We start from the raw sequence: 15250 nt of genomic DNA, 5'->3' as shown, positions 1-15250 counted from the left end.
GGGTGAAAATGGTTGCCCTCCTGCCATACAGAAATGACGTTTACTTTAATGATTTGACACTATTATTGACTGAAAAGTCAAATGTGTGCTTTCCTCTTACCTGTTTTACCGCATCTAGCAGTCGCTCCAGCAAAAACTGTCTTTTCGTATCATTGTTCTGTGATCCTAAAATGCAACAAGGCTTAATTAGTTTTGTTTGACACTAGCCTTCTATTAAAACTCTCTGACATTATGTTACATGGTTGTCCCCAAATAGATCAACCATCTCTTTGACAAAATCAATAATGTAACAAGACTAAAACTGAATAACCAAGCCAGTTGCTGTCAAAGTGGAATCGACCCATGGCAACCTCATGTGTCTCAGAGTAGAACTGTGCTCTGTGGGACTTTAATAGTTGGAAGTAAACTGCCAGGCCTTTCTTCCAAGGCACTTCTGGGTAGACGTGAACCTCCAACCTTGTGGTTAACAGCTGAGCACATTAACTGTTTGCACCACCCAGGGACTCCAAAATAACAAGGCTACATGCAAATAATCTGCATCATTACTATGAAGTTTGGCCATCTGCCTACTAACACATCATAAGAGAACAGCTAAACTAATTTTCCTCAACTTTTAAGAATGTGTCTGGAATGGTCTAACTCAGGGTTTCTCAATCTTGGCACTACTAACATTTTGGGCCAGATAATTCTTTGTAGTTGGGGGTCTACCTGGTAAAGTGTAAGATGTTCAGCAACATCCCTGGCCTCTGCTCATTAAATGCCATTAGCGCACACACACCCCTGAGCTGTAACAATAAAAATATCTCTAGATATTGCCAAATGTCCCCTGGGGAGCAAAACTGCCCCCAATCAAGAACCAGCTGTTATAGACTGAATTGTGGTTATAATCCCATTTGAGAATGGGTTGTCTTGTTATGTTAATGAGGCAGGATTAGTGTAGCCTGTGTCTTGAGTCAGTCTCTTACAAGATATAAACGGGGCAGGTTAAGCAAGCAGAGATGGGGAAGAGAGATGCCAAGCCACATGAAGATGGCCCAGGAGCAAAAACTCGGAAGAGACAAGGACCTTCCTATAGAGCCCACAGAAACAGAAAGCCTTCCCCTAGAGCCAGAACCCTGAATTCGGACTTCTAGCCTCCTAAACTGTGAGAAAATTAATTTTTGTTTGTTAAAGCCATCTACTTGTGGTATTTCTATAATAGTAGCACTAGAGAACTAAGATACCAGCAGACCGACTTAAAATATAGGTTTCTTAGTATGACAGTCAGCGGAGCCCTGGTGGTGCAGTGGTTAAGCACTTGGCTGCTAACCAAAAAGGTCGGCAGTTCAAACTCACCACCGCTTCACGGGAAAAAGATGTACCAGTCTGCTTCCATCAAGGTTACAGCCTTGGAGACCCTATATAGCAGTTCTACTGTGTCCTATAGGATCACTGAGTTGGAATAGACTCAACAACAGTGGGGTTTTTTTTGTTTGTTTTGTTTTTTGGGTTAGTATAGCAGTCATTGCTCACTGGATGACCTCGCCATCATCACCAACATCCTTTTCCCATGCCACTTTCTGTAATACAGTTAAGAACCCTAACTACTCATTCTCTCTTGCAGCAAAGACTGACCTTAAGAAGCTCTGACCAATGAGAAGTTGGCAGACATGCATTAGGGAGTTTCCAGGAAACTTACGCCTTCCTGATAAAGGGAACAGATGTGAATAACATCATTCCTTCTTCCATCTTTCATGCCTCAATCATAAGCCATAAATCATAAGCATGAAGCCAGAGTAGAATCTTAACCACCACGAAGCAGCAACCCTAAAGGAAAGGCCAAGAGAATAGCAAAGATACCAGCCCTGAAATCGTGACCGGTAGAACCAACAGTAGAAACCTCCTACCTCTCACAAAAAAAATAACCCTATTTGTCCAAACCACTGTATGTTGGGCTGTTACTTGCAGCTAAAAGCATTCCCAACTAATACACGTGGCACACACCAAGCTTTCCTTCAAGAGGGCCCAGGGCAAAGGTACTTCAAAGCAGCAGGTAGACAGTTGTCAGAAATACAACTCATTCTCCACAAGAAGCCAAATGACTCCCATCATGAGAGGCATGGCTATGGATTCCAATGCACTAGATATAGAACAAGGAGTCCTGGTGGCGAAACAGCTGAGTGCTCAGCTGGTAACGAAAAGGGTGGCAGCTCAAACCTACCCAGCAGCTCTATAGGAAAAAGGCCTGGTGATCTGCTTCTGCAAAGATTACAGCCTAAACCTATGGGGCAGCTGGACTCTGTTACACGGTGTCATTACGAGTCTGAACCAATTTGACAACACCCAACAACAATGATGCAGAGAGAAGGAAGCACAAGCAGGGGAAGATAGACGCCAGGTGAAGATATCCAAGAAATCGAGGTGCACTGGGGCAACAGAAGCGGAGATGAGGATCTTCCCCTAGAGCTGACAGAAAGCCTTCCCCTATAGCCAGTGCCCTGAATTCAGACAAACAGCCTCCTAAACTAAGAAAATAAATTTCTGTTCTTTAAAGTCACCCACTTGTGGTACTTCTGTTACAGCAGCACTAGGTAACTAAGACAGTTGCCATCATCATTTTTTCTGGAAGAGGCTTGGATAAAGGATAGCCTACCCACCATTGCCACTGGGCAAGAGCCCATCACAAAGCATCATTCAGAATGCCTGCACAGACCTCACCTGCCTGAGGCCCTAAAAGAACACCTCTTTTGACACCTGTGTCCATCAACAAAACCTGCTCTTTGTTTGGTAGGGGGTTTAATTTCTGCTCTTCTCTCCTCAACACCAGAAAGAGAAGTAAGGCAGCATTTCTTTTTTCCTTTTTCCAGATACCAGACCCAACAAGTCTAGTTGTCCCTGGGCAATGTCAATTGGAAACTTTGCAGGGCTTCCCCCCGGAAGTAACTTTGCTATTTTTTTATCATAAAAAATATCATGTTCATGTGGGGAGAAAATACATCTGGGAAAATGTACAAAGAAAATTAAAATCCCCATCATCTCACTACTGATAATGCTTAGTACAGGGTTTCTCAAACTTTAGTGTGCACACAGATCTCCTGGGGACCATGTTAAAATGCAGGTTCTGATTCAGAAGTCTGAAGTGAGGTCTAAGATTCTGAATCTCTAACAAGCTCCCTCCCAGGTACTGATGCTGGGGGTCCCCAGCCCACACTGGAACAGCAATGAAATTAGCTCCTATCCTTCGCGATATGCATCATGCTTCCAGATACCTGCTGTGGTGTTCTGCGCTGCTGTTTCTAGAAGAGGTGTCAGCAGCCTCCCCTGCCTTACTTTGCAAAGCCTCTTTTCATGGTGGGAAAAAGCCTGTTCTCTATATAGAAGGAAACCCTGGTAGCATACCGGTTAAGAGCTACAGCTGCTAACCAAAAGGTCAGCAGTTCGAATCTACCAGGCGCTCCTTGGAAACCCTATGGGGCAGTTTTACCCTGTCCTGTAGGGTCGCTATGAGTTGGAATCAACTCGATGGCAACGGGTTTGGTTTTTGGTTTTCTATATAGAAACAACTTGAGCTTGTGCAGGTCTCAGCCTAGAAGCTCACACTCCCTGGCTACATTCTCCTTCTGCAGGTAAGGCAATCCTGACCCCAAAAGAGGCACCTGTTGCCAACGTAGCTCTAACAGGGCATGAGGGCATGGGTCTCATGGGTTGTAAGAACACAGGCGGCCTACAGACAACTCACCAACTGCTGGAGGTGACCAGAGAGTCCCATGGCCCTGAGCAGTGGAAGGAGTGCTGGGCAGGAAGTCACCAGGCATGAGCTCTCACCCAGTACTGGCCATGTGACAGGGACAGTCACTTCCTTCTCTGGGCACTGGTTTCTGCATGAGCTCATATCCCCCTGGCTCTGAAGCCTGCAAACATGGGGACTCTGTGGAGTCAGGCAGGCAGAAGCAATCAAAGCTACTTGTCTGTCTGTCTGTCTCTGTCTCTTTATTGTAGTAAAATATATATAATAAAACATTTGCCATTTCAACCATTTTTACATGTACAATTCCATGACATTATGTTCACCATGTTGTATGACCATCACCACCATGTTCCCAAATTTTTTCATCACCCTCAACAGAAACTCAGTGCCCCTTCAGCAATCACTCCCTTTTCCTCCCTCCCCCTATCCCCAGGAACCACTAATAAACTCTGGTCTCTATGCATTTGCCTATTCTAAGTATTTCAGAGAAGTGGGATTATGCAGTATTTGTCCTTCGGTGTCTGATTTCATTCACTCAGCATAATGTCTTCAAGGTTGTTCACGTCATAGCAGGTATCAGAACTTCATTTCTCTTTACAGATGAACAATATTCCACTGTATGGATATAAACTAGTCTTTTTCATACCTTCTCCCAGCGACAAAGAAGAGAACACACCACCCTCTGCCGAGGCCAAGAAGAATCCTTCAGCCTCAAACGCTCCAACCACCCAGACAGCTTTCCCACTGGAGTGCTCCAGAGAGAAGCAGGGAACCGATGCCCACCTACTGAGCCCCAATGATGAACTAAACCATTCAATGACTGATTTATTTAATCCTTGACAAAGAAGGAGGTGGCTCCATCCAAGAGAGAGAACTGAGGCTCTGAGAGGGAAAGACCTTTACCCAAAACTAATCCCAAGGAAGGGGTCAAGATGGAATTCAATTCCAAGTCCACCAGCTCCTCGCTCTCCCATCTGCTAAATTGTGTCCCTGAAAGAGATATGTTGAAGTCCTAATCGCCAATGCCTGGGTATGTAACCTTATTTGGAAACAGCATCTTTGCAGATGTAATCAGTTAACATGAGGTCATAATGGAGTAGAGTGGGCTCGGATCCAGTATTACTGGTGTCCTTGTGAAAAGAAAAGAGACAGAGAGACACACAGGGAAGAGGGCCATGTGAAGATGGAGGCAGAGGTTGGAGCTATGCTGCTGCCACAAGCCAAGGAATACCTGGGGCTACCAGAAACTGGAAGACACCAGGAAGGATCTTCCCCTAGAGCCTTTGGAAAGAGTGTAGCCCTGCCAACAATCTAAATTTGGACTTCTGGCCTCCAGAAATGTGAGAGAATAAATTTCTGTTGTTTTAAGCTGCCCACTTTGTGATCATTTGTCAGGGCAGCCACAAGAAATGAATCCACCTGCTTGCCCCTCAGCCCCTATATCGACCCTGCAGCTCCAGCCCCACTGCAGGTTCAAGTGACCAAACCTCAGTCTCCCTGCTTCCTTCTTTCTCCAGGGCAGCCTCCGGACAACACTGTCAACCAGATGAGCCAGAACAGCTTCTTTTTAATTTTTTGTTAGATCACCATAAAAACGAAAAAAGAAAATGTAAAGATGCCCCAGGGAATACAAACCAGTATGAGAAATACAGTTATCCCTAACTCTAACTCAGAAATCACATCAAGCAAAAGCAATCACCTGCTTCAGAGGAATCCCCATTGTTTATGTTTCCTTTAATGTTTCCAGTTCTCAAGATGATACACTAATTCTTACCCCAAACCTCTAGCCTTCTGCCTGGGGTCTCCACTCAAGCCAAAGCAACCTCCTAGGGAAACGGAGCTGAGGTTAAGAACTGAAGAGCTGAATTTGGAATCCTACTCCACCAGCTATGTGATCTTGGGCAAGTTAAAGAACTCTCTGCTTCAGGTTCCTTGTCTGTGAAACGAGGATCAGAAAACCTGCCTTCTATGGCTATTACATGAGTGGATGTATACCGTGCATCTAGAACAGTGCCTAGTATATGCCAAGCACTTTATATGTGTTAGCTATCATTACTGTTTTTGTTGGCAACTCTATAGACCAGAGGTGTCAAGACCTCTGGCTCTAAGAAGTATTTCCAACTGGCTACCTTCTCTCCAAGGAGCCCTTGTGGTACAAACGGTTAAGTGTTTGGCTGCTACCCAAAAGGTTGGGAGTTCAAACCCACCCAGCGGCTCTGCAGAGTAAGACCTGGTGATCTGTTTCCGTAAAGATTACAGCCTAGAAAATCCTATGGGGCAGTTCACATGGGGTTGCAAGTCGAAAGTGACAAAACAGTACCTAACAACAACAACCTTCTCTCCAGAAGTCCCCAGCTGATGTAAACAGTTAATGTGTTCGGCTGCTAACCAAAAGGTTGGATGTTGGAGAACACCCAGAGGTAGCTAGGAAGAAAAACCTGGGAATTTACTTCAAAAAAATCAGCCACTGAAAACCCTATGGAGCACAGTTCTACTCTGACACACATGGGGTCATCATGAGTCAGAATTAGCTTGACAGCAACTGGTACCATCCCTCCAAGGTATGGGCAAAGTAATCCAATTTAGGCCTCGGTGTTTGGTGCCCTGGGTGGTAAAGAGGTGCAAGAGGCTTCCCGGCATCTGGGAAGGAGAAAACTAGCAAAAAGCAACCAGGCATTCTACATGTTTGTTCCTTCTTTAATCCTTGCAACAGCCCTGGAGGTCAAGGTAAATATGATCCCCATTCCACAAGGGGACAACCAAGGCGCAGAGAGGCCACAAGCACATTTCAATAGTGACACTTCACTGCCTCTCGATGCAGTGGTGGATATAAAGTGATGCAGCACACCTCTCAGTCTACAGCCAATTGTGAGATGCCTGCAGGTAGAGGAGAGAAAAGAAAAAGAAGGCAACATTCTCTGGGAACCCACCATGCCCCAGAAATTCTGCCCAAGGTCACACAGCCAAGCAAGGGCTGAACTGGAGGTTGAGGCCCTGGTCTCCCTGACTTTTAAGCCAGTGCTTCACACCACCGGTCTGTTGGGAGACCAGAGAGGCTTAGAGAAAAACCTGGGATGTGAGCTGCACTTTAAAAAATGGGAAAGACAAGAATAGATAAATCCAGAGAGACAGAACTCAGACTGGTGGTTTCCAGGGACTGGGGGGGAAGGAGGGAATGAGGAGCACCTCCGTAATGGGTATGGTGTTTCCTTTCAGGGTGATGAAAACGTTTTAGAAGTAGACATAGGTGGTGGTTGCACAACGTTGTACTTGTACTTAATTCAACTGCACGGTTCACTTTAAAATGGTTAGTTTTTTTGTTTGTTTTTGTGGTGAAAATATATACACCAAAACACTTGCCAATTCAACAATCTCTACACATAAAATTCAGTGACGTTGATTACATTCTTCATACTGTGCAACTATTATTATTATACTTATTCAATTTATTTGCTAGCAAATAATCCAAGAAGCTGGACTATATGAAGAAGAATGGGACATCAGGATTGGAGGAAGACTCATTACAACCTGCGTCATGCAGATGACACAACCCCCCTTGCTGAAAGTGAAGAGGACTTGAAGCACTTACTGATGAAGATCAAAGACCACAGCCTTCAGTATGGATTACGCTTCAACAGAAAGAAAACAAAAACCCTCACAACTGGACCAATAAGCACCATCATGATAAACGGAGAAAAGATGGAAGTTGTCAAGAATTTCATTTTACTTGGATCCACAATCAACACCCATGGAAGCAGCAGTCAAGAAATCAAATGACATATTGCATTAGGCAAATCTGGTGCAAAAGACCTCTTTAAAGTGTGAGAAATCAAAGATGTCACTTTGAGCACTAAAGTGTGCCTGACTCAAGCCACAGTATTTTCAATCACATCATATGCATAAGAAAGGTGGACGATTAATAAGGAAGATCGAAGAATTGATGCCTTTGAATTATAGTGTTGGCGAAGAATATTGAATATACCATGGGCTGCCAAAAGATGGAAAAAATCTATCTTGGAAGAAGTACAGCCAGAATGCTCATTAGAAGCAAGGATGGCAAGACTACGTCTCACATACTTTGGACATGTTATCAGGAGGGATCAGTCCCTGGAGAAGGACATGATGCTTGATTAAATAGAGGGTCAGCAACAAAGAGGAAGACCCTCAACGAGATGGATTGACACAGTGGCTGCAACGATGGGCTCAAGTATAACAACAACTGTGAAGATGGCACAGGACAGGGCAGTGTTTCATTCTGCTGTACACAGGGTCACTTACAAATTAGAACTGACTTGACAGCACCTAACAACAACAACATTATCATTATCCTAAAATGGTTAATTTTATGTTATGAATTTCACCTCAATTTAAAAAAAAATTTTTTTAATGAGAAGGACAGCAACAGGGAGATATTGGCCAAGAGAACATTCCAAGCCAAAGCAATAACTACAGTAGGATTCCCCTGAAGAACTGTCATCTGAACAAGACAACTCCAGATAGCACAGGGCCCCCACACTGAGTAACACAGTAGAAAAGTTACTCCTGCTAGCCTTCATACTTCGGAGTACACTGAGGGAGTGTCTGTCTGAGCTTGGAGGTTCTTCACATCTGCATTAGCTGGAGTCCTAACTGGAAACAATAAAAACCCAAACCCACTGCTGTTGAGTCGATTCTGACTCTTAGCGACCCTATAGGACAGAGTAGAGCTGTCCCACAGAGTTTCCAAGGAGTGCCTGGCAGATTCGAACTGCGGACCTGTTGGTTAGCAGCTGTAGTACTTAACCACTACGCCACCAGGGTTTCCCTGGAAACAATAGGCACACTCAAATAAGGAGAACGCTGCTGAGTGAAATAAGTCAATTACAAAAGGAAAAACATTGTATGAGACCACTACTGCAAAAATTCATGAAAAATTTATACACAAAAAGTAACAATCTTTAATGGTTATGCAGGAGGGGAGGAGTGGGGATGAAAAAACACTTAATAGATAAGTGGAAACTTTGGTGAAGGGTAAGACAGTACACAATACTAGCGAAGGTAGCACAACCTGTACAAGGCAAGGTCATGGTAGCTCCATAGACACATCCAAACTCCCTGAGGGAACGAATTGCTGGGCTGAGGCCTGTGGGGACCATGGTCTCAGGGAAGATCTAGCTCAATTGGCATAACATAGTTTATAAAGAATATTTCTACATTCTACATTGGTAAGTAGCGTCTGGGGTCTTAAAAGCCTGTCAACACCCATCTAGGACACTCCACTGGTCTCACTCCTTCAGGTGCAAGGAATAACGAAGAAGAGTAAAGACACAAGGGAAAGATCAGTCCAAAGGACTAATGGACCACATCTACCATGGCCTCCACTAGACTGAGTCCAATAAAACCAGATGGTGCCCAGCTACCACCCCTGAATGCTCTGACAGGGATCACAATAGAGCGTCCCAGACAGAGCTGGAGAAAAATGTAGAACAAAATTCTAACTCAAAAAAACCAGGCTTGCTGGCCTGACAGAGACTGGAGAAACCCTGAAAATATGGCCCCCGGACACCCTTTCAACTCAGTAATGAGGTCACTCCTGAGGTTCACCCTTCAGCCAAAGACTGAACAGGCCCATCGAACAAAAGAAGACTAAAGGGGTGCACCAGCCCTGGGGTAGGGACCAGAAGGCAGGATAGGATAGGAAAGCTGGTAATAGGGAACCCAGAGTTGAGAAGGGAGTGCGTTGACATGTCATGGGGTTGTTAACCAGTGTCATAGAACAATGTGTATACTAAATGTTTGAAGAGAAACTAGTTTGTTATGCAAACCTTCAACTAAAGTACAATAAAAATAAATAAATAATATAAATAAGGAGAATGCCAGGAGTTTACTTATAAAGGGACTCTTCACCAAGGAGTGAGTTGCGATGAGCAATTCTCAATCAGGGTGATTTCGCCCTCAGAGGACATGGGACAAGTATGGAGACATTCTTGGTTGTCACAACCAGGAGGTGCTACTAGCATCTAGTGGGTCAAAGCCAGGGATGCTGCTAAACACCCTACAATGCACAGGAGAGTCCACTGCAACAAAGCATGATCCAGCCCAAAACATCACTAGTACTGTGGTTGAGAGATTCTGCCCTAAATTAAATTATTCCCATTTTACAGATGATGAATCTGAGGCCCTGAGAGCCTAAGTAACTTCACTTGTGCCTAAACCTTCACTTGTGCTCTGAATCCTACCTCCTCTCACCTGCTCAAGGGCACGCTCCAGTAATCCACCCTCTTCTTCCCACATTGTCAATTGTCATGGACTAAATTGTATTCCCAAAAATACGTGTTTTACTTGGCTAGGCCATGATTTCCAGTATCGCGTGATTATCCACCATTTTGTCATCTGATGTGATTTTCCACCTGTTGTAAATCCTACCTCTATGATGTTAATGAGGCAGGACTCAATCTACAAGATTAGGTTATATCTTAAGTCAATCTCTTCTGAGATATAAGAGGGAGAAGCCAGCAGAGAGATATGGGGACCTCCTATACCAATAATGCAAAACCAAGAGGGGAGTGCGTCCTTTGGACCAGAGGTCCCTGAGACAAGAAGTGCCTAGATAAGGGGAAGGTTGATGACAAGGACCTTCCCCCAGAGCCAAGAGAAAGCATTCCCCTGGAGCTGTCACCATGCATCTGGACTTCTAGGCTCCTTCACTGTGAGGGAATAAATTTCTCTTCATTTAAGCCATCTACTTGGGGTATTTCTGTTATAGCAGCACTAGAGGACTAAGATATCAATTTTTCCCACTCACAATTCCTGCCCCATATAAGTATGTCAAAATATTACCTCAGATTTAATAAAAGCCCTTTCCTCGCTCCCACACATCCCTCCAGCTCCAACCACAGTTCTCTGCTCCCCTGTCCAACACATCTCTTCTTCCACGTGAGGTGCCAGGCCTTCCATGATAGCCACTCCTGCAACGACTGCTGCTCCTGCCCCGATATACTTTGCACCCATCTTTTTCACCCTGCACTGAATTACCTATGCTGTAACCATAAAATCCAGGAGCACAGGTGAATATACAGTAAGTGACCTGCTGACAACACAAGATATACTCTGTAAGTAAGTGAAACACTCCACGTGCCCTGCACAACTTGAATGAGCACAGCAGGCCCTCCATATGCATCTGTGGTGTGCTGCCTCAGACAATTTGTGTTTCTGATCTTCAGTGAATAAGCCCATGCCCTCAGCATGCCCTAGGACATGGGTTAGTAAACTTTTGCTGTAAATGGCCAGATGATAAATATTTTGAACTTTAAGGGCTACACAGTTTGTGGAAACTACTCAACTCTGCAGTACAACTTTTATAGTGTAAAAGCAGCCATAGACAATATGTAAATGAATAAGCTTGGCTGTGTCCCAATAACACTTTATTTACAAAACAAGCAGTGGGCCAGATTTAGTCCATAGGCTGTAGTTTGCCAACAAGGGCAATGGGTAAGGTGCCCTAGCACTATTAAAAAAAAAAACCTGTTGCCATCAAGTTGATTCTGACTCATAGCAGCCCTAGTACTATAGTGTCTATGTTTCCAGACTTCATGGCCACCCTGCAGTTAGGCAGTTACATATTAGAGTTCCCCACAGGCTGGAGACAGGCCCATGTCATAATCATGCTTCCAACTCCCCCATCTCTAACCAAGGCCCCACATACTGAGCCTTGCAGGGACAAGGACTGCATCAACTTGTGTGGAATTGAATAGAAGGTTGTAATTGTCAGAATTCATACTCAGTTACATATGCAGGTACCTGGGATGGTTGGCACTATCAGTCCAATGAGTTTAGTGGTGGTGGTGCTGCTTTAATTTCCATTTCAACAATAAAAATTCACTATTTCAAATAAGTAGTGGAAAGAAAGCAGAAGTAAAGGAAGGTCGGGGGAGACAGAAAGCGCTGCCCAGTAAACGCCAGGGGCATATACAAGATCAGGGGCTACTCCTTCCAATGGCTACAGGGTTAGGTGGTGAATAGAAATCAGTAAGGTGGGCAGGGAAGGCAACAGGGCAAGGTGGAGACTGTGTGAACTAAGGCAGAGGACCCTTTAGAGATGGCAGCTGCTACTCAGCTCCAGCTGACAGTTACTCATAGCAGTGTCAGCCCAGTGTTCCCCTATCACCTGGTTTTTCAGAAGGTGGGAACCTAGGTTTTCATGTCAATTCATTGGCACCTAATTATACTCTTTTTAGACCAGTGTTTCAGCCAAGTTGCATGAGCCGATCGTAACACTCCCAGGGCCAGATCTGCCATCAATTTGCCATTCTGAGCTATGCATTCAACCTTCACATCACCCTATCAGGTGGGTGCTGGCAGCTCCACTCTAACAGATGGAGGAACTGAGGCTTGGAGACATTGAGTCACTTGTCCAGTGAAAAGCTCAGAGGTGACAGACCCAATATTGTACTCCAAAGACCATCCAACCTCCACAAGACCATAAGACCAGGCTAACCACTTGGGTAGGTCAATTTCAGGGCAGAAAAAGGGCTCTCTCGACAAAGTGTCACCAAAGAAAACCAACTTCCCAATGGCTGGCTCAAATGTTACCTTCTCTGAGAAATACTTCTGCCAAGAGTCCTCCTGGGCACAATGAACTATGCTCTAAGCCCTCCAGCCACATCACAGGACCAGCATAATCCCTATCACCAAATGGATTATGGGGAATCAGAAGCCAGTTTCCTGGTCCTTCCCTGGGTTATGAGCCCCTCAGGGAAGAAAATGCACTTTACTGAACCCTAGCTCACAGAGGAACTCAACAACTGTTGAATCAAGACTCCTACGGGGTTCAGTTCCATGGTTCCCCAAGTGGTTGCTTTAAATAAAGAGATCAGAACCAGCCAGGACACAGCTGCAGCCTCGTACTTGTAAGGAGCAGACGAAGGCAGTGGTTTTGTCTGCTCACACATTAGTGCATGAAGAGATCAAATGGACAATCACTCTTCCCCGAAGTCAGGGCTGGTTCCCAGTATTGTGGCGTAAGTGGCACAGCTGGGCCTGAACAATAGGACAGACTGTCCATCACCACACAACGGAAAGAGGCAGGCTCTGTTTCCACACAGATGGACTCAGGCCATCCAAGTGAGCTTATGATGTCTGAAATCAAAGACCAAGTCAACAGCAGATTCACAAACGAGCAAAGAACAGGGACCATCAATTTACTCTAGAGCAGGTGTCGGCACACGTTTTCTGTAAAGACTCAGATGGTCAATATTTTAGGCTTTGAGGGCCATATGGTCTCTGTCACAGCCACTAAAATCTGCCACTGTAGAATGACAGAACCACACTGTTGATGTTAGCTGCTGTCGAGTTGGCCTCCAACTCATGGAGACCCCATGCACAACTGAAGGAAACCCTGCTCAGTCCTGCATCATCCCACGATCAGTTGCAGATCAGACTGTTGTGCTCCATAGTATCTTCATCGGCTGATTTTCAGAAACAGATTGCCAGGCCTTTCTTCCTACTCCATCTTAGTCTGGAAGCTTCATTGAAACCTGTTCAGCATCATAGTATCAGACAAGCCATAGACAATACATAAACAAATAGGCATGGCTGTGTTCCAATAAAACTTTATGTATAAAACAGGTGGTAGGCCCACAGGCCACAGTTTGCCAACCACTGGACTTGACAAAACACTAAAATGGCACTATGCAAACACTTTGAAAAGGAAGTATATCTTCCCTAGTGGTTGAAGAAATGTAAATTATATACTTACTAAATTAACTACCACATGAAAACATTATGTAACTACTAAGTCAACCAAAAAACATTTAAAATTCCCCAGTGCTGGCAAAGCTATGGTGAAACATGTATACATCACTGGTAACAAAAGCAAGCCCCGGTGGTACAATGGTTAAGCACTTGGCCACTAACTGAAAGATTGACAGTTCAAACCCACCAGCTGTTCTATGAGAGAAAAGACCTGGCGATCTGCTCCTGTAAAGATTTACAGCCTAGGAAACCCTATGGTGCAGTTCTACTCCATCCCATAGGGTCACTATAAGTCGGAATCAACTAAATGGCAAACAATAAGTTCTGAAAAGCAATATGGCAGTGCACACCAAAAGCTACAAGAATAACAAAATACCTTTTCGACACCTTAGAAATTAACCTAAGGAGGAATGAAAACAGGAACAAATAACTATTTCATCAGCACTCCTACCTTCCAGGCACTAAGGTACTGTATATTCATTAAAAAAAAAAAAAAAAAGTATATTCATTACTTGCATTAATTTCCATTTTCTGATGAGGGAATTGAGAAACCATTTTAATTCTCCTGGAATCCAGATTTCTAGGGTCCATGGAGTTGGGGTGACCCACCCAGGCTATTTGCCCTTAAGTGTCCTTTTGAACATCAAGCCTTCAAGAAACTGGTTTCCTAAAGTCACCTTTACGCCAAACAATGGCCTAGTAAATAAGCAGCTTGGTGGAGACTGGTTTGCCTTAGGCCTTGGGCTCTTTTGGAGAATTATCTATGTGCGGTCATTTTCCAGAAATAGGATTTCCAAGGTCTGACTGTAAGCTGTGTTTTAGGGCAAATTGTTATTAGGTAAGCACTGCCCCCACCCCATTTCCATGGCAAGGCTGTGAAGATGTGGTATAACAATTTTGGACGTTCTTCTCATCTCAGGGACATTTTTTACTCTCTAGTTGAGTTACACCAGTTTGTTACTGAAATGTTACCCCAAACCATATATTAAACAAACTTCAATCAATTTCTATTACTGGCTTAATATGATTTTTATTTCCACAGAATTAAAAGGCTGAGAAGTTAAAAATTTTGCCCAACGCTCTATAAATAGGGAGTTAAATCCAGGATTATATGATTCCAAAGCTTTCTCCACTACAACACAATGACAGCCTGAAGATAAAGTCACAGGCACAAAGATCTTTACTGTATGTTCTCCCAAACAGGGGTCAGCAAACTACAGCCTGCAAGCCAAATTCAGCTGCTACCTGTTTGTGTAAATAAAGTTTTATTGGAACACAGCCACATCCCTTTATTTACATATTGTCTGCAGCTGCTTTCATACTACAATGGCAGCATTGAGTTGTTGGGATGGAGACCATATGGTCCGCAAAGCCAAAAATATTTACTATTTGGTCCTTTACAGAAAACTTTTGCCAATCCTAAAACGGGGCTAGAGCCACAGAGCCATTTTTTCTTAGCCTCAAGACAGCCCCTCACCCATTCCATTTCCTAGAGTCCTTTCTTTTCCTCCTGAGAACCTCCTTGCAGAGAAACAGCCACAGGCTGGACAAAATCAACTAAAGCAGGTCCTGTCCTCTATCTTGGCATTCCAGATGACCTTTAGGTCATTAACCGCCTCGTACATGGTAAATTCTCTGCCCCTGGGTGGAGATGACAGGTTAACAAACAAAAATGGCCAAGTTCCTCCTGTGTGGGGGATCGAACCCAGGCCCTAGGAAATGCCTACTCATTCTGTAATGCTCTGCGCCAGCACACCTGCCATCTCGTATTTTGTAACTGATCTAGCCTAT

General features: G+C 44.3%; 1 protein-coding gene across 17 annotated transcripts in view; it reads right to left on the bottom strand.

The window, feature by feature from the left end:
- SNX29 (sorting nexin 29) overlaps positions 1–15250 on the bottom strand; it is a 662332-nt gene that overhangs the window by 566941 nt on the left and 80141 nt on the right. For 13 of the 17 annotated variants that reach the window (XR_002787578.2, XR_010323633.1, XR_010323635.1 and 10 more), the window contains exons 1-2: positions 3719–3809; positions 101–165 (exon numbers count right to left, since the gene is read on the bottom strand). Coding sequence is in view for 10 of the 17 variants with exons in the window: in XM_023557342.2 (XP_023413110.1) it covers positions 101–165; positions 3719–3794 (141 nt within the window). In the remaining 7 variants the exon portion in view is untranslated. Of the gene's footprint in view, positions 1–100; positions 166–3718; positions 3810–15250 lie in introns of those variants that run through there. The other 4 variants (XM_064295605.1, XM_010597299.3, XM_023557345.2 and 1 more) reach the window with 2 other exon arrangements.

Source organism: Loxodonta africana, chromosome 12, assembly GCF_030014295.1.
Source record: "Loxodonta africana isolate mLoxAfr1 chromosome 12, mLoxAfr1.hap2, whole genome shotgun sequence".
Classification (NCBI taxonomy): domain Eukaryota; kingdom Metazoa; phylum Chordata; class Mammalia; order Proboscidea; family Elephantidae; genus Loxodonta; species Loxodonta africana.
This window is presented reverse-complemented; position numbering and strand designations above follow the sequence as displayed.